This window comes from Carcharodon carcharias, chromosome 12 (assembly GCF_017639515.1).
Source record: "Carcharodon carcharias isolate sCarCar2 chromosome 12, sCarCar2.pri, whole genome shotgun sequence".
NCBI lineage: Eukaryota > Metazoa > Chordata > Chondrichthyes > Lamniformes > Lamnidae > Carcharodon > Carcharodon carcharias.
The window spans coordinates 122,510,148-122,534,499 of record NC_054478.1 but is presented as its reverse complement, the minus strand read 5'-3'; the positions used below and the strand labels follow the sequence as shown (position 1 = coordinate 122,534,499).

Genomic DNA, 24,352 nt, shown 5'->3' with positions numbered 1-24,352 from the left:
GAAGGAGCCACTGACATAAACATTGGGTGTCACGGTCACTTTCACGGCCACTGGTAGTGGGTGTCCTCCATGTCCCCGTGGTGCCAAATGCAGCAGGTGGCATATGACTAACCATTTCCCTAGACATGTGCAGTCTTCGGCAACACTGGTTCTCAGTCGTCTGCAGGAATGACAGGTGTCGTCGATAGACCCTGGGTCTAGCGAGGCACCTACAATTGACGGCTCACTATGGATCTTCAGCTGCGTGCAGAGCAGGCCCTGCCACCCCTTCATTTGAGGGAGGTGCTCCTCCCTTTTCTGAGCCAGGCGCCTCCGATGCACTCTTCTCTGGTCTTTGTAAAGCCATGAGGCAAAACGCTAAATCATCAGGCTCCATGATCTTGATGTTCTCCCCCTGCAGAATCAAAGAGAGGAATGTGTGGGTTATCACGTGTCCTAAAAACCTCTCTTGGTTAAGTCTACATGCAGGAGAGTGCTGGCCACCACTTGGATGGCCAGTGTCTAAAACCTGAACATCCTCTGCCTCTCTAAACTTGACTGATAGGCGGCAGCTTTGGCTATTAGACTGCACGCTGTGATCTCAGCTCAGGCGCAGACATTCTCCTAACCTGCACTGCAAGGCTGAGCTGTTAGCTTGAACCATGATGGATACTGGTGCAAACCTGAATAAAGACATTGCAAGGGGCTGTGAGCACCTCCACCATTGACTGCGCAATGGCCATCTTTCGCAAGGGGATTCTACAACTTGCTCAGTCAGCCAATTGTTCTGCTGCCCCCTAAAACGCACTTTAATTTGTAGTCTACGTCTGAGGAGTGAAAAGTTCTGGAGCATTTGGTGGCACTTTCATGCTTTTGCATTGCTTGAGTGGGTAGAAAAGCTTCAGAGGCTCGACTCCAAGCATGTCAATGGAGCTGCAGCTGAGCGGTCTCAGCTGCAGAAGAATGCTCACTTTTGACAAGCATTTCTAAATGCGTAGCCGCTTCCCTCACCCTGCACCCTCCCAGGCATGTGCCTGTGTACTTCCTTCAGTCTGTGCTGCCTTGCACCCGCCCCAGCCTGACCTGAACTGGAGTCTTTGTCCCAGCACTGCACTGAAAGCCAGCTAGCCTGTGTGACCCCTGCCCTGCACCACCACCGCCCCCCCCACCCCCCTCTCCCCCACCACCCCACCGAATGCACTGTGCTTCTTCCTGGATGTCCTACAGACAATGCTTATGTGCCCTACGCAAGGTTGTGTGCATTCACCTCTGAGTTCCCTTCAAAGTTCAGAGCACCAGGTGCATGTCTTGTAAAGGCAGTGGTGAAGCATGTCGTTCTGAAGTCATGCCAACATGGGCGGTAAATTTGACGTTGTATGGGTGATTCTGGCAAGCAGGGCTTATAATGAGATGCTAAAGTGCGGCGGCTTAAACATGGCCCGCCATTGAGAGGTGGAGCAGACAATCGTAAACTGGTTTTACAATGGCATAAAACCGATCCTTGGCCTTCTCGCCCTATTGTCCTCCCCCTGCCCCGCCCACCCACCACAACACCTGACGCCAATGGGAGCGGAAAATTCCGGCCCTGCGTCCAGCAGCTTTGACTTCAGTTTTCCTGCTTGCCCTCGCGGAGTCAGCCTGGAGCTCTGACTCCAAGTCCTAAAATCATCATTTGAACCCTCAGGCTCTGCTTTTTGTATTTCTTTCATTATGCTTCCTCTAAAAGCAATTTCTCAAAAAAATTGACAAAATAGCAAAGATTACCTGAAATATAGGACCATAGAAAAGTTACAGCAGAGAAGGAGGCCATTCAGCCCATCGTGTCTGTGCCAGTTGAAAAATAAAAAATAAAAAAACTGTCCATTTTAAACCCACTTCCAGCACTTGCTCCATAGCCTTGCAGGTTACAGAACCTTAGATGCAGATCCAGGTGCCTTTTCAATGAGTTGAGGGTTTCTGCCTCCAGCATTTGGATAAAAATCCCTCACATCCACTTGTTTAGCATGATAAGGTTTTGCAACATGGCGGGTGAACTGGCTGCGCATGCATGAACAGGATCTCATTATTTTGAATGAACACCATTATGAAATAAAATAATGAATCCACTGCAAGAACAGGCTGACCCTCCCTTTCCCATTGAAAATTGTAAACCTGTGAGAATGATGTGGTTACAACTTTCTCTGAACACGTTCAGGGATTGTACATAGACTGGGTATAGGTGCTACTTTTACAGTTCAAAGAGTGAAAGGTTTGCTTTGGTGCAGCAATGGCAGGGTGGCCTATACCTGTACCCATGCATTTCCAGATTTGCTGCTAGTAATAACTAAAATGTTTGCTGCAGTGCACTTGGGGATTGACATATCATCTCACCTCAAAGGTGAGCTCCTGTTCAGGCTAGAAGGGTGTGCCTGATCACTGCTCGATGAACCTGTGAAAGCCATGGGGACAGGAAAGTGTAATCACTCCTCTGTCCTGGATGTGTGGTAACTCTTTTGTACCCTAGGAATAGAACGTGGTTGCAGACAGTTTTAGTTAGACTGCACCAGGGAATGTCCACAATAAACCCGTAGTCACTCTTAGAGTATGGGAAGCCATGACCATTTTCTCATATTTACTCCAACTGTATAGGATCAAAGAGATGTCCTTAGGTCATGAAAGGTGCTCTCTCAATGCAAGTCTTTTTCTTCAAAGAGCCTATTACTCTGTCCAAACTGCTACTTACACAGTAGAAAAACCACAATTTTAAAGGGATAAACCGAGTATAAAAGTTCCTTCTAACACAGCACGTTTTCAACAGTCTCTTCTTCTTTTGAAGCTTTTTAATCTTGCACTCTTTATATTAAAAATCACGTTTTTAAAAAAATGGAAATCTCCTTAAGGTATCCACAGAAAATTAATCCAGAATTTTCCTAAAGAACATAATAGTCTGAGTGCCTTAATTGGCTCAATCTATCTTGCATTTTACATGTTCATCAACTGTTTTAGAGTTCAAATAACAGTGGGTACTGCTAGGGTACAATGGTCAGCTAAACATTTTTAAAGTCAAGCCACCTTGATGAATTTTCTTCTGAGATCACAAACACTAAGTTTTCACTCCTGTGCGACTGAAATTGGATCAGCTGTTTAAACTCCGTGCAGAAAATACCAACATCTTGGACAGGGTGAATCTTGGCTCTGGAATTTGCTTCCTACTTGGATGTTTTTCACTCACTCTCCGATTCACTTCAGTCAGAATTGTAAGCAGGTCGAATCCTCTGAGGAGGCAGAAAGAAAAGCAGAAATATTAGAATGCAAGCAAAGGGAACCGCAGATCAATATTAGGGGTCTGCAACAGATGTTGAAGATAATGACAACATGATGAGTTAAGAAGGATATGGCAAGATAAAAATGCAGTAATGGGTAACTTTAGTCAATCCCAGGGTAAATTGGGAATTCTCAAATGGAACTGAGCCTATTGACTCAGAAGTAGGGAATGTACTGCTGGCTTGTATTTTGATCCAACAAATGATAGATGCTAAATTGCATTTAGATCCACTAAATATGTATTTAAGAAAACATTCTTGATATAGAAGAAGTAGAATCTGAAAGGATTATTGACCAAAATGATTTTAAATTTTTGGTGCAGTAATAACCAGGAGAAAATTATATGTGATTTACAAAGGACAAACTTTAAAGGAATGGAACATAAGACCAGGAGTAAACCTCTCTGCTCTTCGAGCCTGTTCTGACATTCAGTTAGATCATGGCTGACCTGTATCTTAAATCCGTTTATCCACCTTGGTCCTGTATCCCTTAATATCCTGTCTAATAAAAAAAATTTCAATCTTAGTTTTGAAACTTTCAATTGATTCCGCAGCCTCAAAAATCTTTGCGGGGAGAGAGTGCCAGATTTCCACTACTTTTTATGTGAAAGTGTGCTTCCTGAACATCATACCTGAATGACCTTGCTTTTATTTTAAGGTTAAACTTCCTTGTTCCAGACTCTCCCACAACATTTCTCTATCTACCCTATCAGTTTCTTTAGCTATTTTAAGCTAAGTAGATCACCCTTTAGATATCCAAACTCAAGCGGATGCAAATTTTGTTTAAGGAACTTGACCTTATAAGTTAACCCTTTTAGCCCTGGTATCACTGGTGGTGGAATCTATATCTAGGGGGGCACTGTTTCAAAATAAGGGGTCTTCCATCTAAGACTGAGATGAGGAGGAATTTCTTGAGGGTCATTAGTCTTTGGAATGTTTTTCCACAGATAGCAGTGAAGGATGGGTCAATGAATATATTTAAGGCTGAGTTAGATAGATTTTGGATTGGCAAAAGTCAAGGGTTATGGGGAACAGGCAGGAAAGTGGAGTTCAGGCCACAATCAAATCTGCAATGATCTTATTGAATGGCAGAGCAGGCTCAAGGGAACTAATGGCCTACTTCTGCTCCTATTTCTTATGCTCCTATGTGAATCTGCGCTGCACTTACTCCAAGGCCAACATATCCTTCCTGAGGTGCAGTGTCCAGAACAGAATGTAGTATGCCAGATTGGGCCTAAATTGAGTTCAGTACAGCTGTAACATAATTTCTATCCCTCACATTCTGCCCTCTTGAGATAAAAGCCAACATTCCATCAGTTGCACCAGTCCACTAGCTTTTAGTGATTTCTGTACTTGGACTATAAATCTCTGCTCATCCACAATTCCTCAATTCTCTTCATTTAGAAAATAATCTGCTCTATCTTCCTTAGATCTGAACTGAATGACCTCATACTTCCCCACATGGAATTCCACATGCCAGTTTTTCTCACTTAATTAATATATTAATATCCCTTTGCAACTTGCAACCTCCATCTACACCATTTACTGTGCCACCTAACTTGGTGTCATTAGCAAACTTGGACATATGGTTCTCTATTCCTTCTTCCAAGACAGTTACAAATAGAGTGAAAAGCAGAGGTCCCTCAGTCTCTAGGGGACACTGCGAGTCATATATTGTCAATTTGAGTACTTACCCATAATCCCTACTCTGTCTCATACCTCCTAACCAATTCCCTATCAATGTTGAAAGATTGGCTCCAACTCCATATGCTCTGGACACTGTGCAGTCTTTTGGCATCAAGTGGTTGGTTTAATGCTGCTGACTACCACCTGTTGCCCTCATAGGAAGGAACAGGAGCTGGCCATTCAGCACCTTCGAGTCTGTTCTACTATTCAATTAGATCATGGTTGATCTGCATCTTAGCCCAATTTACTCATCTCATTACCTTTGCCTAACAAAAATCTATCAATCTTGATAGTGACATTTTCTGGCCTCTATCTTCTTTCTTCTAATTCCCTACTCATATCAATAAGTTGCCTCTCATTTCACGAGCTTTCATTTTTGTTAACAGGTCTCTTTTGTAGAACGTTCTTGAATGTCTTCTGGAAGTCCATATGAACAACATCAGAAGACATTTCTTTTTCCACCACACTGATTACCTCTTCAAAGAATTTAACCAGGTTCACTAGCCATGACTTACTCATTACCAATTGATCACTCACTCTGTTCATATTTGTCCAGGTGCTCAGTTATTCTTCCCTAATGACAGATTCTAGAAACATCCTTATAGCAGCCTAATAGGCCCATAATTTCCTAGTTATCTCCTACCAAATGCAATATTTTCTAATCCAATTCCTGAATCAAGAGAGCTTGGGAAGAGCGTTAATGAATTCTTCACTTTTAAAATCAAAATGTTGGGTATTTATTTTGTAAACCTATGAAAAATTAGTGTAGCTTAATGTTCAACAAGATACTGAAAAGTTCTTCCAGTCCTGAAATTTATGACTAATTTAATTATAAGAATATGTGTAATAGAGAAGGAGAAGGACTTTATGAAGAGTATAGTGTCAGGTAATGACTATGGAAAATGAAAGAAAGCTCAGTCACCTTCCCCCCAGTACCATGACCTTCAATGGCACCACTATTGTTGAGTTCCTCACTGTCAACATCCTGAGGGTAATTCTTCACCAGAGGCTTAAGAGGATCAACTGCATAAACACCATAGCTACAAAAATAGGGTAAAGACTACATAGTCTGAGGCGAACGTCTCATCTGACAAATTAAAGCCTGTCCGGAAGCTACAAAGCTCATTCAGGAGCTAAGTGGAATACACACTGATCGCTTGGATGAGTGCTGCTTTATCAAAACCCAAGAAGCTCAGCAAGGCAGTTCGCTTCCATTGGACTCAATATCTACCTCTCCACCACTGATATTCTGCAGCTGCAGTACATTCTGTACACAGGATGTACTCAAGTAACTCATGAAACTTATTTCAACAGCCCAGCACATCTCCCAGCACTGTCAGGGTGGACAACAGCAACAATGTCATTGAAATCCATCATCTTCAAGTTGCCCATCAAGTCAAACACCATATTGCCTTGGACAGGTGTCGCAGTGTATTCATTTAGCTGGCTTAATATTCTAGAATTCCCTACTTAACATTATTGTGGGAGCACCTTCATTACAAGGTTTGCAGTAGTTTAGGGCAATGACCCACCACTCAACTTCTCAGGGCAACTAGGGATAGGCAATACATGACAATCTTCTCAACACCACCTGCATTTTGAGAATGAATAAAACATTTGCTAAGATCATATCAATGAGAAATACAAAGTGAAAATGGCATATTTAGTGAAGAGAATCATGAAAAATATTTAATATGATACTGAAAAGTTCTTCCAGTACCGTAACAGTAAAAGAACAAATTTTGAACAAAATGTGCTGGAAATACACAGCTGATCTGTCAGCTTATGAAAATAATGTTGAATTATGGACCCTGAAGTTAAGCCCAGGTCAAGCTGTGATGCTCCCATGGAAAATCTGCCAATGCTCAGCATCTCAGCTCATGCATCAGTATGACAAATTGGTCAGAGCACTGGGGGCTGTTGGTGCCCAGGGAACTGTAGCCAATAATGAGTCAACAACTTCAGCAAAAGAAAGAAAATAAAACCAGATTGCTTACAGGCAGCAGTATTCCTCCAAGCAGGTGCACAGTGTTTGAATGAACCAGGAGCCTTCGCCCGTTCTATAGGAAACATAGTCAGAAACTGTAGACATTGCAACCAGGAAATCCCTGTCCTCAGGGATGGAATATGATATTGCATCCAATTCAGGGTCAGGGCTGCTGCTTGCGAGACAATCCGTCACTGGACATGCTGTTTGTAACTTTTGACCTTGGCAAGCTTGAATAAAGAAGACCTTGGGCTTTTCCAGCAGTGAGTGACACTGGGACCCTGAAAACATGCACCTTATCTCTTTGATATGAAGAAGTTCTCCATCAGTTCCCACAACTGCATCTCGCTCACCGTGGGAAAGGATACAACATACAAAACAATCATTGGTTGTATGATTAAACTCCTGGTACATCTGCAGTTTTTTCTTCATGTGTTTCACAGTTAAGTTATCTTGTCTGTCTATCTTAAATCCCAACGTCGTAAACACTTGAGTCAGCTTTTCTGTAAAGAAATAAAAAATATAGTTATGGCCCTTTTTTGAATATTGCAAGTATACTGTGTTACTTCAATGAATTATAATGACATAGATGCTGGGATAGAAAACCACTATTTGCTGATGACCCAAAGATAGTTGGCATTGTAAGCAGAATCAATGAAAGTATACAGTTACAAAGAGATATTAATAGATTAAGTCAATGGGCAAAACTGTGGCAAATCGATTTCAAAATATGTAAATATAAGGTCACCCACTTTGGACCTAAAAAGGTTAGAACAGAATACTTTCTAAATGGTGAAAAGCTAGAAGCAGTGGAGATGCAAAAAGACTTTACGGCCCACATACATAGATCAAAATGTCATGAACAAATACAGAAAATAATCAAAAACTCTGATCTCTATATCAAGAGCACTAGAATGTAAGGGGGTAAAAGTTATGTTGCAGCTATACAAATCCCTAGTTAGACCACACCTGGAGTACTGTGTGCAGTTCTGGGTACCACACCTTCAGGATGTTGTATTGGTTACTCAATCCAGCACCTTTTCCACTTTTAGTACCACCATGTTTTTCAGTACTTCTACGGTATATACAGTCATCCTAATGAGCTGCTTTATCTCCTCTCCTTGTATCCTTACATTCCCACTACTACACAGTAGGTGCAAAGTGATGCAAAGTACTTATTTTGTCTCCCAGCAGGCATACATCTTCCATGAGATTTCCTTTTTCATCTCTAATCAGCCTTACTTTTCCTTTCAGAATCTGTTACTTTTTATATGATTATGATATCTTTTACTATTTCCTATTAAGTCCCACCCAACACTTTAAAAAAAATCTCTTCCTTTTCTTATATTACAAGTCCTTTATTAACCACAGGGGGAAAGAACAGGAGAATGGGACTAAAAAACAGGACTGACCCGGCAGACCAATTGTGTCAGCCTGTTCCTGCCCCACGGAACTCATTTCTCGCTATCTTGACTCCCTTCTCTCTCCCCTTGTCCAGTCCCTTCCCACCTACATCCGTGATTCCTATGACAGCTTAAGTCACATCAACAATTTCCAATTCCCTGGCCCCAACCGCCTCCTCTTCACCATGGACATCCAATCCCTCTACACCTCCATCCCCTACCGGGATGGTCTGAGGGCTCTCTGCTTCTTCCTCGAACAGAGGCCCGAACAATCCCCCATCTCCTCCATCAGGCTGAACTTGTTCTCACACTGAACAATTTCTCCTTTAACTCCTCTCACTTCCTCCAAATAAAAGGTGTGGCTATGGGTACTTGCATGGGCCCCAGCTATGCCTGTCTCTTTATGGGGTATGTGGAACATTCCTTGTTCCAGTCCTACTCCGGCCCCCTCCCACAAATCTTTCTCCGGTACATCGATGATTACTTCGGTGCTGCTTCACGCTCTTGTCGAGACCTGGAAAAATGTATTAATTTTGCTTCCAATCTCCACCCCTCCATCATTTTCACATGGTCCATCTCTGACACTTCCCTCCCCTTCCTTGACCTCTCTGTCTCAATTTCTGGTGATAGACTGTCTACCAATATTCATCACAAGCCTACCAATTCCCACAGCTACCTCAACTACAGCTCCTCACACCCCGCTTCCTGTAAGGACTCCATCCCATTCTCTCAGTTTCTTCACCTCCGTCGCATCTGTTCTGATGATGTTACCTTCAAAAACAGTTCCTCTGACATGTCCTCCTTCTTCCTTAACTGAGGTTTTCCACCCAAGGTAGTTGACAGGGCCCTCAACCGTGTCCAGCCCGTCTCCCGCGCATCCGCCCTCACGCCTTTTCCTCCCTCCCAGAAACATGATAGGGTCCCCCTTGTCCTCACTTATCACCCCACCAGCCTCCACATTCAAATGATCATCCTCTGCCATTTCCGCCAACTCCAGCATGATGCCACCACCAAACACACCTTCCCTTCACCCCCCGGCGGCATTCCGTAGGGATCGTTCCCTCCGTGACACCCTAAGTCCACTCCTCCATCACCCCTACTCCTCAACCCCCTCCTATGGCACCTCCCCATGAGAATGCAAGATATGCCACCTCTGCCCCTTCACTTCCTCTCTCCTCACCGTCCAAGGGCCCAAACACTCCTTTCAAGTGAAGCAGCATTTCACTTGCATTTCCTTCAACTTAGTGTACTGCATTCGTTGCTCCCAATGCAGTTTCCACTACGTCGGAGAGACCAAACGCAGACTGGGTGACCGCTTTGCAGAACACCTGTGGTTTGTCTGCAAGCATCACCCAGACCTCCCTGTCGCTTGCCATTTTAACACTCTATCCTGCTCTCTTGCGCACATGTCTGTCCTTGGCTTGCTGCATTGTTCCAGTGAAGCTCAACGCAAACTGGAGGAACAGCACCTCATCTTCCGACTAGGCACTTTACAGCCTTCTGGACTGAATATTGAGTTCAACAATTTTAGATCTTAAACTCCCTCCTCCATCCCCACCCCCTTTCCGTTTCTTCCCCCTCCTTTTTGTTTATTCCAATAATTTATATAGATTTTTCTTTTCCCACCTATTTCCATTATTTTTAATGTATTCCACCGATCATTTATCTGTACCTCTTATGCCCTTTTAGTCTTATTTCACCCTACCCAAACTAGAGCTATCTGTACCTTGCTTGTCCTGCTATCCATTCTTAATTAGCACATTCTTTTAGATAATATCACCATCTTCAACACCTCTTTGTTCTTTTGTCTGTGACATCTTTTGGTTATCTTCTCCTATCACTGCTTGCTTGTCCCAACAACACCCCCCCCCACCCCATTAAACCAGCTTATATTTTACCCCTCTCCTATTTTTACTAAATTCTGTTGAAGCGTCATGAGAACTTGAAACATTATCTGTACTCTTCTCCGCCGATGCTGCCAGACCTGCTGAGTTTTTCCAGGTATTTTTTATTTTTTGTTGAGAAGAATGGGACTAACTGTGCTCCTTTAAAGTGCCAATTTAAAGTAACACTTGAACTGTTAAAAGGATTCAGACTTGAATGTAATAAATAATGACCAGTAGCAACAGGTACAGGATTATAACATTCTCAAACTAATTTTATTGAATTTGATAGCTGATGAACAGGCACATAACATCGTGCAGGACCTATCAATGAAAAACAAAACCTACAATCTGACTTCTTTCAATTTAAATGTGTTTATAAAAGAAGCTGAATCGTCGCAATCCAGTTTGTGTTTTATCTCAAACTACAGGACAACTGGCCTCTTTCACCCAACTCCCTGTCTTACTTTAAACTATGAGATCAAAGGTTTATGCATCCAGTTGTCTGGATGATACCCACAAAGCTGGATCTTGCAAACATTCCCCAACTTTGCCCTTTAATCTCTTTACTTTAACCCACTGAAAGCCAGTCTCAGTAATGGTGACCAGGAATCTATAATGAATTGTCATAGAAACCCATCTGACTCGCTAATGTCCTTGAGGGAGGGAAATCTGCCGCCCTTACCTGGTCTGGCCTACATACAACTCCAGACCCACAGCAATGTGATTTACTTTTAACTGTCAAGGACAATTGGGAATGGCAACAAATGCTGAACTTGTCAGTGATGCCCACATCCCACAAAAGATTTTTTAAAAACTTTTCTTCTGGACATTTACTGCAACTCAGATAGATTTAGCTTTTGCATCATATGTCCTAGTGCTATAATGGAACATTAGAATAATATTGAGATAAAAACAAAAAAACTGCGGATGCTGGAAATCCAAAACAAAAGCAGAATTACCTGGAAAAACTCAGCAGGTCTGGCAGCATCAGCAGAGAAGAAAAGAGTTGACGTTTTGAGTCCTCATGACCCTTCGACAATTCTGTCGAAGGGTCATGAGGACTCGAAACGTCAACTCTTTTCTTCTCCGCTGATGCTGCCAGACCTGCTGAGTTTTTCCAGGTAATTCTGTTTTTGTACTAGAATAATATTGTTCTCTCCCTTTACTTTCACTTTACCTTTCATGAATATTTTGTAACCAAGCAAGTTAAGCTCCCAGTCCTAATCCAGCCTTAGCTTTATTTATCTCTGTTAATCCTATTCCATTATACCCCCATAACAATTTGTATGTCTCATTCACCAAAGTGAATGAGACATACAAATGTTTGTCCATTTACAAATTTGCAGTTCAAACCTCTGTCTGGCAATTTTACTCATTTTGTTTCTTCTGTTGACTCTTTTGCTCTGCTTTCTGCTTCCTCATCTTTTTCTTCCCTTCCCCTGCTCTATTATTTTAAACCCTCTCCTATAGTACTTGTTACACTCTCAGTGAGGAGAGTGGTCAAAACTTGATTGAGCTGAAACCACTCTTCCTCTAGAATTAGTCCTAATATTGAATGGTTGTATATCCTCCTATGTTTGAATAGTCTACCAAGAGTGATTAGGGTATCCACAGATGGGTCCACTGGTTTGTTTGTGGAGATTTAATAACAACATTTCTCCGGCTATATTTTAAGAGGACTTCCTTATGCAGTTCCTAAGTCTTTCCACAATAAGCCAGGCAAATTTGGATATGACAAGGGAAAAGAAGGATAGCAATTTATAAGTTTGAGCTATTTTAACAGGACAAGATAAACAAAGGAAGGACTAAGTTCACTGAAAGAATCAGGTCAAGTTAACTGATGGTACACAGGTTGCAAAAGTGCTGCATTTTAACCAAGGAAGAAACAGGCAATTTTCTGATCTGGAAAAAGGGGAAATATTTACAGTGTTAAATGGTGAAACTATTCACATTGCTGCCAGTATGGTTGCTGAGCAGTGGGGCTGCTGTAAGATCAATAAATCTTCGGGATGGATCTGGGGATCCTCAAGGGAGGAAACTGCAGGATCTGTGGCACAAAACTTACAGAAATTACAGGATACTGGAGAGGTACCTGGGCACTTGAGAAAGGCAGATGATACTCCTTTTTTTAAAAAAAAGGTAGCAGACGTAACTCAGGAAACTACAGGCTAGTGAGTTTGGTGTCCACTAGTGAGTAAAGTTATGGAAAGCCTTTTATAGATCAAATCATGGAACATCTCTATAGAAATAAAATCAGAAAAGATAGGTAATATGGTTACATGAAGAGGAGTTCCTATTGATCTAATTTAGTGGTCTTCTTTGAGAGGAGCTTAATACAGCAGTGAACATATGTATTTGGATCTCATTAAGGCCTCTGTTACAGTTTCTTTGGAAAGGCTGATGCTGAAAATCAAGAAAGCTGGGAACAGTGGAAATGTTTTACAATGGATACATTACTATTTGGATTGTAGTATAGGATTTGTCATCAGCCTGGGAAATTTTACTAGTGGGGTCCCAAATGGAGCTGTTTTGGGACCTCTTTTATTTAATATATTCATTCAGGACAAAATGAATTGGCACTTAGAGAAATGTGCTAATAAATAATAGCTAGCATGGATTTGTAATAGCAAATTGAGTTTGACTAATTAGATAGGGTAATGGATAGGGCTGAAGAAGTTTGTACGGCTTGTGTGTGTATGGACTTTCAAAAGGTGTTGATAACATACTACATAATAGACTTGTTAGCAAAATTGAAGGCCACTGGCTGCATGCATCTGAAGTTGCCTAACGTTATTTTCAGACTTGAGGGGTATACAGGGGTGTGCCCTGGATTGGTTTAAGGAACTGCTCTTTTTGATAAATATTAATGACTTGGACTTGGATATACAGGGTATAATTTCAAAGTCTGCAGATGGCACTAAACTCAGAAATGTAGTAAACAGGATAGTAACAAACTTTGGGAGGACATAAAGAGAATGGTAAAGTGGACAGATAAAATTTAATGCAGAGAACTAAGATGTGATGCATCTTGGAAGAAAGAATGAGGAGAGGATATATAAATTAATGATATGATTTTAACGGGGGTGCAGAAACAGAGGGATCGCAGGGTGTATGCACATAAATCTTTGAGAGTCTGGGAAAGAAAAACAGTAGCAAACAGACTGAAGATGGGAACTTCAGGAGAGCAGAACAACTGTCCAGGGTGGTGTTGATTGGGCCACAATATTTCCATGCTGTGCAACAGTGTTCACAACATCAAAGAAACTTAGCAGCGCTTTTGTACAAGGAACTTGCTCATCAGAATTCTTGTTAAAAATTTATAACCAATTACCAGTGATCTTTCTAACAATGTTATTTCAATAGCCTGTACAAGGTGATCATTTAGAATCCTTTTAATTTTACCTGCATCACAATCCGTCCCATTTCTTTCCTTGAAGTGTGTTCCAGGAAATGATTTATTGTTTAATATTAAGCAGATTCCAAGCGGTTTACTGTTCATTTTGTACACTCCAATACACTGTTGAAACAGTTAACACAACATGAATTACACATTAAGACAAAGTGACTGATTTGATTTTCAGAAATGAGTGATTCAGCATGTTGAAACATGACCTTTTTTTTCTTGAACCTGGGCTTACATCCAGATCTGACTGCTGGAATGCCTACTTCCTCCCTCTGGTAACCAAAAGAATCCTATTTCAAATGAATTTTAATACCACAAAATTGACTCAACTAGCATTAACTGCCAAACTCGTTGGGAGATACCATAAGGGCAGCTTGTGTGACCAATGAAAATACTGCAGTGTTGGCGTCGTGCTTTCTGAAGTAGGGGTTGAAGCACATCATTGATATTACCAATGTGTGCAAAACGTAGGGAAACATAGCAGTAAATTTGCCTAATGTCTTAAAAGAAAGACACAGCTCCAACACTCCCTTTGTAATGTACTGGAGTGTCAGCTTGGATTATGTGTTCGGCTCCTTTGAATGGGATTTGAACCTACAACCTTGTGACTCAGAGTGCTACCATTGAACCATAACTTGGAGCATGACAACTAGCTTCAGCACCCTTTTGCTAGGGATAGTAAAAAATGATCCTCTGCTCCTTCTTGTTATCCCTGTTCAATGACCACAGCTGTAAAGTGTGTGCAGATGCTGGGTGAGGGGAAGTTTCGGCTCTGAATGCTCTCCATTGCCAAATAGCTTGCCTCATTTCCTGGGTTCATTCATGAAAGCTAAAGCAGCAGAGGGAGGCACACACCTGTGGAACCATACGCCAGTAAGCTATAATGGATGGAAGTTATTGAACAGCATGCACAGAGTTTTCAAATGAACACGTGTAGGGGCTGAGGACCTGGAAAATCTACTCTAACCATTTTCTACATCGACCCACACAACTGTTTCTATATGCAGATCACATTCTCCCTATAGGGATATGAATGACTTTCCTAAGCCTAAATGACTTGGGAACAGGATTTTCCAGGTGAGCACAGAAGTGCTGCTGGAATTCAACAGCCTAAATGTATGTTACATGGAACACTGGTAAGGTTTCTGCAGCTGCTGCAAAGAATGCCACAGCAACTACTAGCCTGTTGGCTTGTTTGGTGATCTAGAACCAAAAGGGAAGGATCTCTATGTCCAGCGGTAGCTCTGCTCTTCCCAGTTCACAAGGGAAAAAAAAGACTGATCATCAATTCTGCCCACACCTACTGCAGACCTATCTGATCCAAGTACTGGAATACCAAGTCTGTCATGCAGCATTGTCTTGGTTCCAGTCTTTCATTGCAGGGTTTTCACTTTACCCAATAAGTCCCAAAGAGATCTTACTCATAAAATAATAATTAATTTTATGTTGCTTATGACACCATTCTGCTGCACCATTTTTGTTTTAATATGCTCTCCTGAAAGCAAGGACTGTTGCTGGGCTATGGTTCCGGGTACACTAACCTTCCCCTAGTGGTTACATCTCATTCTCCCTCCCCCACCTGGGACACTGAGGCCAACTGTATCAGCCTGAATGTGACCAACTCAGCAGAGACAATTGATCAAATGCATGACCTGCCTGACAAGGTCATGGGGAATGATGAGAGATGTGGGGTGCCTGAGAGGAACAGTATTTTCTTAGAATATACAGGAGTGCCTTTGAAAGAGTTCAATGTTCTCACTGTTCACTTGTGTCTTACCAACCTGGCTGCTGCGTTGATTTGCCTCCGAGTTTGAACCTGTCTGCGTCAAGGAGTTTGCAGGAAGGGCAGATGCTGCATCCAAAATGGAGGTTTTTGAGGTCTCTGATGAGTGAGTCAGACAGAGAGAGCAAAATAGTATTATGATGCTGCAGGATGTGAAGTTTCATACATAGCCAAACTCACAGCAATTTTCAAGTGGTTTGGGGAGTAGGGAGAGGTGTTTTGGAAACATTTGCTCTGTATCTGTGCAATCCTCCATTTGTGCTTATTGAACAAAATAAGTTAATTTGCAAGTCTGTTTATAATGCAACAAATTAAAGTAAGCTTTGGTCTTTCACAGAGCAAATTTATTTAAGTAGTGAATAAATTAATTTTAAATGTTAAACTATCGCTACTGCCTTCTCTCTCTCTGTCTTTGGCCACCCTAAAAGCATAACAATGACTCTCCATCTAGGAAAGCACACCATGAACACCCCCCTCCCAAGTAGTTATTTGAGTGGTAGGGTAGTTGAGATTGTTATAATATCACATGAACCAGGGAGTTGTCAAATAACATTCTATTTAAAAAAAAAAGTCTAAGCCCAAAATTTCAGTAATGTTATTGCTTGGTAGCAGAACAGAAATCCAGTGCAGGCATCAATAGATCCCAAGGCAAGTACAACATGAGTTAGACACAGAGTAAAGCTCTCTCTACACTGACTCCCACGGATGGTGCAACTCAGGATAGATACAGAGTAAAGCTCCATCTACAACATCCCATCAGACATACAAACATGCATACATACATGTGAAATAAGAGCAGACATAGGCCATTTGGCCCCTCGAGCCTGCTCCACCATTCATTAAGATCAAAGATGATCTGTTGGTGTTTCAAATTCCACATTCCCATCTACCTTTATCTTTGATTCCCTTGCCTAACAGGAATCTATCTACTAAGAAGAAAGCAAAATATTGCGGACGCTGGAAATCTGAAACAAAAACAAAAGTTGCTGGAAAATCGCAGCAGGTCTGACAGCATCTGTGGAGAGAAAGACAGAGTTAACATTTTGAGTCCATTTCACTCTTCTTCAGAACTAAAGAGAATTAAAAATGTGGTGAAATGTATACTGTTTAAGGGGAGTGGGACAAGTGAAGTTGGATAGAAGGCCAGGGATAGGTGGAGGCAAAGGCGATATTGCAAAAGATGTTATAAACAAAAGGTTGAAGGGGTTTAATGGTGGTGATACTGGCTAAAGGAGGTGCTAATGGTGACATTAAGAGTAGAAAGCAGAATAAGCAAGTGACAGATGGCCCTAGTAGGGGTGGAGTGCATGGAGGGGACGGCGTGGGAAAAAAGATCGAAATAGGCTAAAAGGTGGGGATAAAACAATGAATGGAAATACATTTTAAAAATAATAATAATAGGTGGGGGAAAAATACATATATAAAAATAAATGTTTGAAAAAAGGGGGATCGCAAAGGGGGTGAGGATGGAGGAGAGAGTTCATGACCTGAAGTTGTTGAACTCAATGTTAAGTCTGGAAGGCTGTAAAGTGCCTAATCGGAAGATGAGGTGCTGTTCCTGCAGTTTGCGTTGAGCTTCACTGGAACATTGCAGCAGGCCAAGGACGGACATGTGGGCATGAGAGCAGGATGGTGTGTTGAAATGGCAAGCGACAGGAAGGTCTGGGTCATGCTTGCGGACAGACCAAAGGCATTCTGCAAAGCGGTCACCCAGTCTGCGTTTGGTCTCTCCAATGTAGAAGAGATCTCATTGGGAGCAGTGAATGCAGTAGACCAAATTGAGGGAAGTGCAAGTGAAGCGCTGCTTCACTTGAAAGGAGCGTTTGGGCCGTTGGACAGTGAGGAGGGGGTATCTATCTACCTCCGCCTGAAAAATAATCAATGACCCCACCTCCGCTGTCTTCTAAGGCAGAGAGTTCCAAAGCTGCATAACCCTGTGAGAGAAAAAAATTCTCATCTGTCCTAAAAGGGCAACCCCTAATTTTAAAACAGTGCCCCCTAGTTCTGGACTCACCCACAAAAGGAAACATCCTTTCCACATTCACCTTGTCAATACCATTCAGGATTTTATATACTTCAATCAAGTTACCCTTATTCTTCTGAACTCCAGTGGAAACAAGCCTAGTCTGTCTAATCTTTCCCAATAAGACAATCCGCTCATTCCAGATTATCAATCTAGTGAACCTCCTCTGAATTGCCTGCAACACGTTTACATCCTACATTAAATAAAGAGATCAAAACTGCACACAATATTCAAAATGTGGTCTCATTAATGTCCTGTATAACTGAAACATAACATATTACTTTTATGTTCGATTCTTCTTGTAATAAAGAATAGCATCCATTAGCCTTAATTACTTGCTGTACCTGCATACTGCATCATGCACTGGAACATCTAGATCCTTCTGCAGCTCAGAATTCTGCAGCCATACTCCATTTAAGTAATAATCTGCTTTTTTATTCTTTCTGCCAAAGTGAACAACTTTACATTTTCCCACATTATACTCCATCTGCCATATTTTTTGCCCACTCACTCAACCTCCTTAGGTCCTCTTCACAATATACTTTTCTACCTATGTGCTATCTGCAAATTTAACTACCTTGCCTTCACTCCCCTCATCTAAGTCATTGATATAAATGGTAAGAAGTTGAGGCTCCAGCAGTATGCAGAACATTCCCAGGGCAAGTACAACACAAGTTAGATTCAAGCAAAACTCCTACAATGCCCCATCCAGCATTACCAGGGCAACATGGGTCAGATAAAGTGTGAAGCTCCTTCTGCACTGCTCCAGAATGTACCTCAGTCCCAGCCTCAGAAGAGTGCCCCCAACTGGATGAGGGCAACAGTGCAACATGGGTTAGGGGGAGGCAATGGCAGAGTGATATTGTTGCTGGACTAGTGACCCAGGATAATGCTCTGAGGACCCAGGTTCGAATTCTGCCACGGCAGATGGTGGAATTTGAATTCAATAAAAATCTGGAATTAAAAGTCTAATGATGACCTTGAAACCGTTGTCAATTTTTGTAAAAACCCATCTGGTTCATTAATGCCCTTCAGGGAAGGAAATCTGTCATCCTTACCAGGTCTGGCCTCCATGTGACTCCAGACACACAGCAATGTGGTTGACTCTTACATGCTCTCCGAAATGCCCTAGCAAGCCACTCAGTTGTAACAAACCACTAAAAAAGTCACAAAAAAGGAATGAAACTTGACGGACTATCCGGCATCAACCTAGGCACCGGAAACAACAATGGCAATCTTAGCCCTGTTGACCCTACAAAGTCCTCCTTACTAACATCTGGTGGCTAGTGCCAAATTTGGGAGAGCTGTCTGACAGACTAGTCAAGCAACAGCTTGACATAGACATCCTCACGGAATCATACCTTACAGATAATGTCCCAGATGCCACCATCACGATCCCTCGGTATGTTCTGTGCCACCGTCAGGACAGACCCAGCAGAGGTTGCGGCACAGTGGTATACAGTCGGGAGGGAGTTGACCTGGGAGTCCTCAACATCGATTTCAGACCCCATGAAGTCTCATGGCATCAGATCAAACGTGGGCAAAGAAACCTCCTGCCGATTACCACATACTACCCTCCCTCAGCTGATGAATCAGTGCTCCTCTGTGTTGAACACCACTTGGAGGAAGCACTGATGGTGGCAAGGGCGTAGAATGTACTCTGGGTGGGGGACTTCAATGTCCATCACCAAGAGTGGCTCGGTAGCACCACTACTGACTGAGCTGGCCAAGTCCTACCGGACATAGCTGCTAGACTGGGTCTGCAGCTGGTGGTGAGGGAACCAATAAGAGGGAAAAACATACTTGACCTCATCCCCATCAACCTGCCTGCTGCAGATGCATCTGTCCATGACAGTATCGGTAGCAGCACAGTCGTTGCAGAGACGAAGTCCTGGCTTCAGATTGAGGATACCCTCGATCGTGTTGTGTGGCACTACTGCCATGCTAAATGGGATAGATTTCAAACAGATCTAGCAACTTAAGACTGGGCATCCTTGAGGCGCTGTGGGCCATCAGCAGCAGCAGAATTGTACTCAAACACAATCTGTAACCTCATGGCCCAGCATATCCCCCACTCTACCATTACTATCAAGCCAGGGGATCAACCCTGGTTCAATGAAGAGTGCAGGAGGGCATGCCAGTATCTGCACCAGGCATACCTAAAAATGAGGTGTCAACCTGGTGAAGCTATAACACAGGACTACTTGTGTGCCAAAAAGCATAAGCAGAAGTGATAGACAGAGCTAAGCGATCCCAAAACCAACGCATCAGATCTAAGCTCTGCAGTCCTGCCACATCCAGTCATGAATGGTGGTGGACAATTAAACAACTCACTGGACGAGGAGGCTCCACAAGTATCCCCATCCTCAATGATGGAGTAGCTCAGGATATCAGTGCAAAGGATAAGGCTGAAGCATTTACTACAATCTTTAGCCAGAAGTGTTGAGTGAATAATCTATCTCGGCCTCCTCCAGAAGTCCCCAGCATCATAGATGCCAGTCTTCAGCCAATACGATTCACTCCACGTGATATCAAGAAATGGCTGAAGGCACTGGATACTGCAAAGGCTATGGGCCCTGACAATATTCCGGCAATAATACCGAAGACTTGTGCTCCAGAACTTGCCACACCCCTAGCCAAGCTGTTCCAGTACAGCTCCAACACTGGCATCTACCCGGCTATGTGGAAATTTGCCCAGGTATGTCCTGTACACAAAAAGCAGGACAAATCCAACCCAGCCAATTACCGCCCCATCAGCCTACTCTCCTTCATCAGTAAAGTAATGGAAGGGGTCATTAACAGTGCTATCAAGTGGCACTTGGTTAGCAATAACCTGCTCACTGATGCCCAGTTTGGGTTCCGCCAGGGCCACTCAGCTCCTGACCTCATTACAGCCTTGGTTCAAACATGAACAAAAGAGCTGAACTTTCGACATCAAGGTAGACAGAGTGTGGCATCAAGGAGCCCTAGCAAAACTGGAGTCAGTGGGAATCGGGGGAGGAAACTCTCCGCTGGTTGGAGTCATGCCTAACACAAAGGAAGATCATTGCTGGAGGTCAGTCATCTCAGCTCCAGGACATCACTACAGGAGTTCTTCAGGGTAGTGTCAAGGCCCAACTATCTTCAGCTGCTTCATCAATGACCTTCCTTCCATCATAAGGTCAGAAGTGGGTATGTTCGCTGATGATTGCACAATTTTCAACACCATTTGTGACTCCTCAGATACTGAAACAATCTATGTCCAAATGCAGCAAAACCTGGACAATATCTAGGCTTGCGCTGACAAGTGGCAAGTAACATTCACATCACACAAGCATCAGGCAATGACCATCTCCAACAAGAGAGAATCCAACCATCACCCCTTGATGTTCAATGGCAATACCATCATTGAATCCCCCACTATCAACATCCTGCGGGTTACCATTGACCAGAAACTGAACTGGACTAGCCATATAAACTCTGTGGTTACAAGAGCAGGTGAGAGGCTAGGAATCCTGTGGCAATTAACTCACCTCCTGACTCCTCAAAGTCTGTCCACCATCTACAAGGCACAAGTCAGGAGTGTGATGGAATACTCCTCACTTGCCTGGATGAGTGCAGCTCCCAACAACACTCAAGAAGCTTAACACCATCCAGGACAAAGCAGCCCACTTGGTTGGCACCATACCCACAAACATTCACTCCCTCTACCACAAACGCACGGTAGCAGCAGTGTGTACCATCTACAAGATGCACTGCAGGAACTCACCAAAGCTCCTTCGACAGCACCTTCCAAACCCAAGACCACTACCATCTAGAAGGACGTGGGCAGCAGATAGATGGGAAAACCACCTAGAAGTTCCCCTCCAGATCGCTCACCATCCTGACTTGGAAATATATCACCGTTCCTTCACTGTCACTGGGTCAAAATCCTGGAACTCCCTCTCCAACAGCACTGTGGGTGTAGCCACACCGCATGGACTGCAGCAGTTCAAGAAGGCAGCTCACTACCACCTTCTCAAGGGCAACTAGGGATGGGCAATAAATGCTGGTCCAGCCAGCAAAGCCCACATCTCATGAATGAATAAAAAAATAGAGTAAAGCTCCTTTTGCACAGCTGCAGAATGTATCTTAGTCCCAACCTCAGAAGTGTTCCCCCGACTGGACCAGGGCAACAGTTTTCCATTTGAAGATTTTCCATTTGAAGACCAGCCATCCTGTGGCCTCTTGAGTCCAGAGTTTTGCAATTTGGGCAGTGGGCAACAAGAAATTGCATTGAGACTGCCTAAACTCATTGCCAATAGGATCCTTAGAGCCAGCAAAGTGAATCTGGGCTGGATTTGAACCCTCCAAGATTCAATGGCCAGTGGCTAACTCACTGCACACCCTAATCTTCTACATACTTCAGCATTTGGTGAAATGCAGACAACAACACTAATGCTTTGTACAATGATAACCTGAGATCTTCACTATGGTAATCATTTTCAGTAATTTCAAAGCAAGTTTTGTACTCCTCATAAAACACAGCATGTAACAACAATAGGCATAACAACAACCGTGAGCTCATTCTGTGACATTTTGTTTGGGTTATTTTATGCAACATAAATTCCACTCAGCCAAGAAGAGAAAACCAGAAACACAATCTCAATATCCTGTACCATCCTCATCACTGGTATCAGAACCAGCCTGGAAACATGAATGGTATTACTGACTCAGCCACTGATCATGAGGTGACCATTTGTTCCTCTTTAGAATACGATGATTGAGATATGGAATTAGAATAATGATTTCAACCTCAGAGTGATTGATGAAATGCAGACCTTCAGCTGTATAAACTAATGAGGAAGTGTCTTGCTTCCTCTCTCCCAACCAAATTCCCCAGAGATATTTGTGCTTCATGAGTAATTCCAGAAAACCAACATTAACTTATAAAATTATTGTTTCTAAGCCACATACCATCTGAATATTGAAGAATCTTTCTGTATCTGAAATAGGAGGTCTCAGATGAGTACATTTAGTAGTGTCTTTTGTATAGGGGAATCCCACACTAATGGGAACATTGGGTCTGCTCTCCAGCTGGTGCTGCATTGCTATTGAATTTGACATATGGTGAGACACAGTGCAAGAGGCACTTGAAAACTCAGTGATCCAGCAGTGAATCCAATCTGCCTGACCTGTTGGTGTTTGGAAACGCCCAATGCTCGGGGTGGTACCCACTTTCATTTCAATTTACAATGGCAAATGAATGTTTAGCTACTTGCACTCAGGTCCAGACAGATGATTGTTATAATAATTGTGCTCCACTGGGTAGTAACAAGCCAGAAAGATAGTCACCTGTGGCCCCTAGATACCAAAGTCATCGGGCAGAATCGTCCCAGATTTGCATCAAGTGCGGTAGTGGGCGGAAAAAAGAACATTTTACCCACTGGCCGCAATGGTAGCTTTTCATGCCGTATTGTCCCAATCCCGTCTCATCAATCGAGCATTCCTGGGAAACACACCATTTCGATGGCAGGTAGGCTCTCATTCGTCTGCCACACCATCACCTCACTGCTACCTCACAGCAGGCACCACATTTAAAGTGCAGTCACGTGCACACCTCTCAGCGCTTCCAACCCAGGACTGCTGTACAGAAGACACAGTCCTGAAAATCAGGAAAACTGCAGTCCTCCGGTTTAGTGACACATCCCTTGAGCGCCTTTTAGATGCTGTGGAGGCCAGCTATGATATCCCTTACCTCCTCTCTGGCCACAGGAGGAGCAGCGACATCACCAATCTGGCTTGGGAGGCGGTGGCAGCGGCGGTCAGGGCCAATACCATGCAAAAGAGGACAGCCACCCAGTATAGCAAGTCAATGAATGATCTCGTCCATCCGCCAAGATAAGTCACTCTACTCATCACTCTCAACTCTCACAATCACAAACCCACAAATATCAAAATCCATCTGGTTTAAATATTGCAATGAAGTGATCAACGGGGATAAAAACAAAAATCTACAGATGCTGGAAATCCAAAACGAAAACAGAATTACCTGGAAAAACTCAGCAGGTCTGGCAGCATCGGCGGAGAAGAAAAGAGTTGACGTTTCGAGTCCTCATGACCCTTCAACAGAACTATGTGAATCCAAGGAGAGGGGTGAAATATAAGCTGGTTTAAGGTAGGGGGTGTTTGGGTGGGGGTAGAGAAGTGGAAGGGGGTGGTGTGGTTGTAGGGACAAGCAAGCAGTGTTAGGAGCAGATCATCAAAAGATGTCACAGACAAAAGAACACAGGTGTTGAAGTTGGTTATATTATCTAAACGAATGCGCTAATTAAGAATGGATGGTAGGGCACTCAAGGTACAGCTCTAGTGGGGGTGGGGGGAGCATAAAAGATTTAAAAATAATGGAAATTGGTGGGAAAAGAAAAATCTATATAAATTATAGGAAAAAAACAAAAGGAAGGGGGAAGAAACAAAAAGGGGGTGGGGATGGAGGAGGAAGTTCAAGACCTAAAGTTGTTGAATTCAATATTCAGTCTGGAAGGCTGTAAAGTGCCGAGTCGGAAGATGAGGTGCTGTTCCTCCAGTTTGCGTTGGGCTTCACTGGAACGATGCAGCAAGCCAAGGATAGACGTGGGCAAGAGAGCAGGGTGGAGTGTTAAAATGGCAAGCGACAGGGAGGTTTGGGTCATTCTTGCGGACAGACCAGAGGTGTTCTGCAAAGCGGTCGCCCAGTTTACGTTTGGTCTCTCCAATGTAGAGGAGACTGCATTGGGAGCAACGAATTCGGTAGACTAAATTGGGGGAAATGCAAGTGAAATGCTGCTTCACTTGAAAGGAGTGTTGGGGCCCTTGGACGGTGAGGAGAGAGGAAGTGAAGGGGCAGGTGTTACATCTTTTGCGTGGGCATGGGTAGGTGCCATAGGTGGGGGTTGAGGAGTA

General features: G+C 43.2%; 1 protein-coding gene across 4 annotated transcripts in view; it reads right to left on the bottom strand.

Moving 5' to 3' along the window:
- Positions 1–221: 221 nt before the first annotated feature.
- The window catches only part of LOC121285014 (caspase-8-like), a 59,096-nt gene continuing 34,965 nt past the window's right edge, over positions 222–24,352 (bottom strand). Inside the window, exons 8-12 of one of the 4 annotated variants that reach the window (XR_005944591.1) lie at positions 15,428–15,528; positions 13,646–13,760; positions 6,965–7,457; positions 3,031–3,233; positions 222–394 (exon numbers count right to left, since the gene is read on the bottom strand). Coding sequence is in view for 3 of the 4 variants with exons in the window: in XM_041201087.1 (XP_041057021.1) it covers positions 3,095–3,233; positions 6,965–7,457; positions 13,646–13,760; positions 15,428–15,528 (848 nt within the window). In the remaining variant the exon portion in view is untranslated. Of the gene's footprint in view, positions 395–2,789; positions 3,234–6,964; positions 7,458–13,645; positions 13,761–15,427; positions 15,529–24,352 lie in introns of those variants that run through there. The other 3 variants (XM_041201087.1, XM_041201089.1, XM_041201090.1) reach the window with 3 other exon arrangements.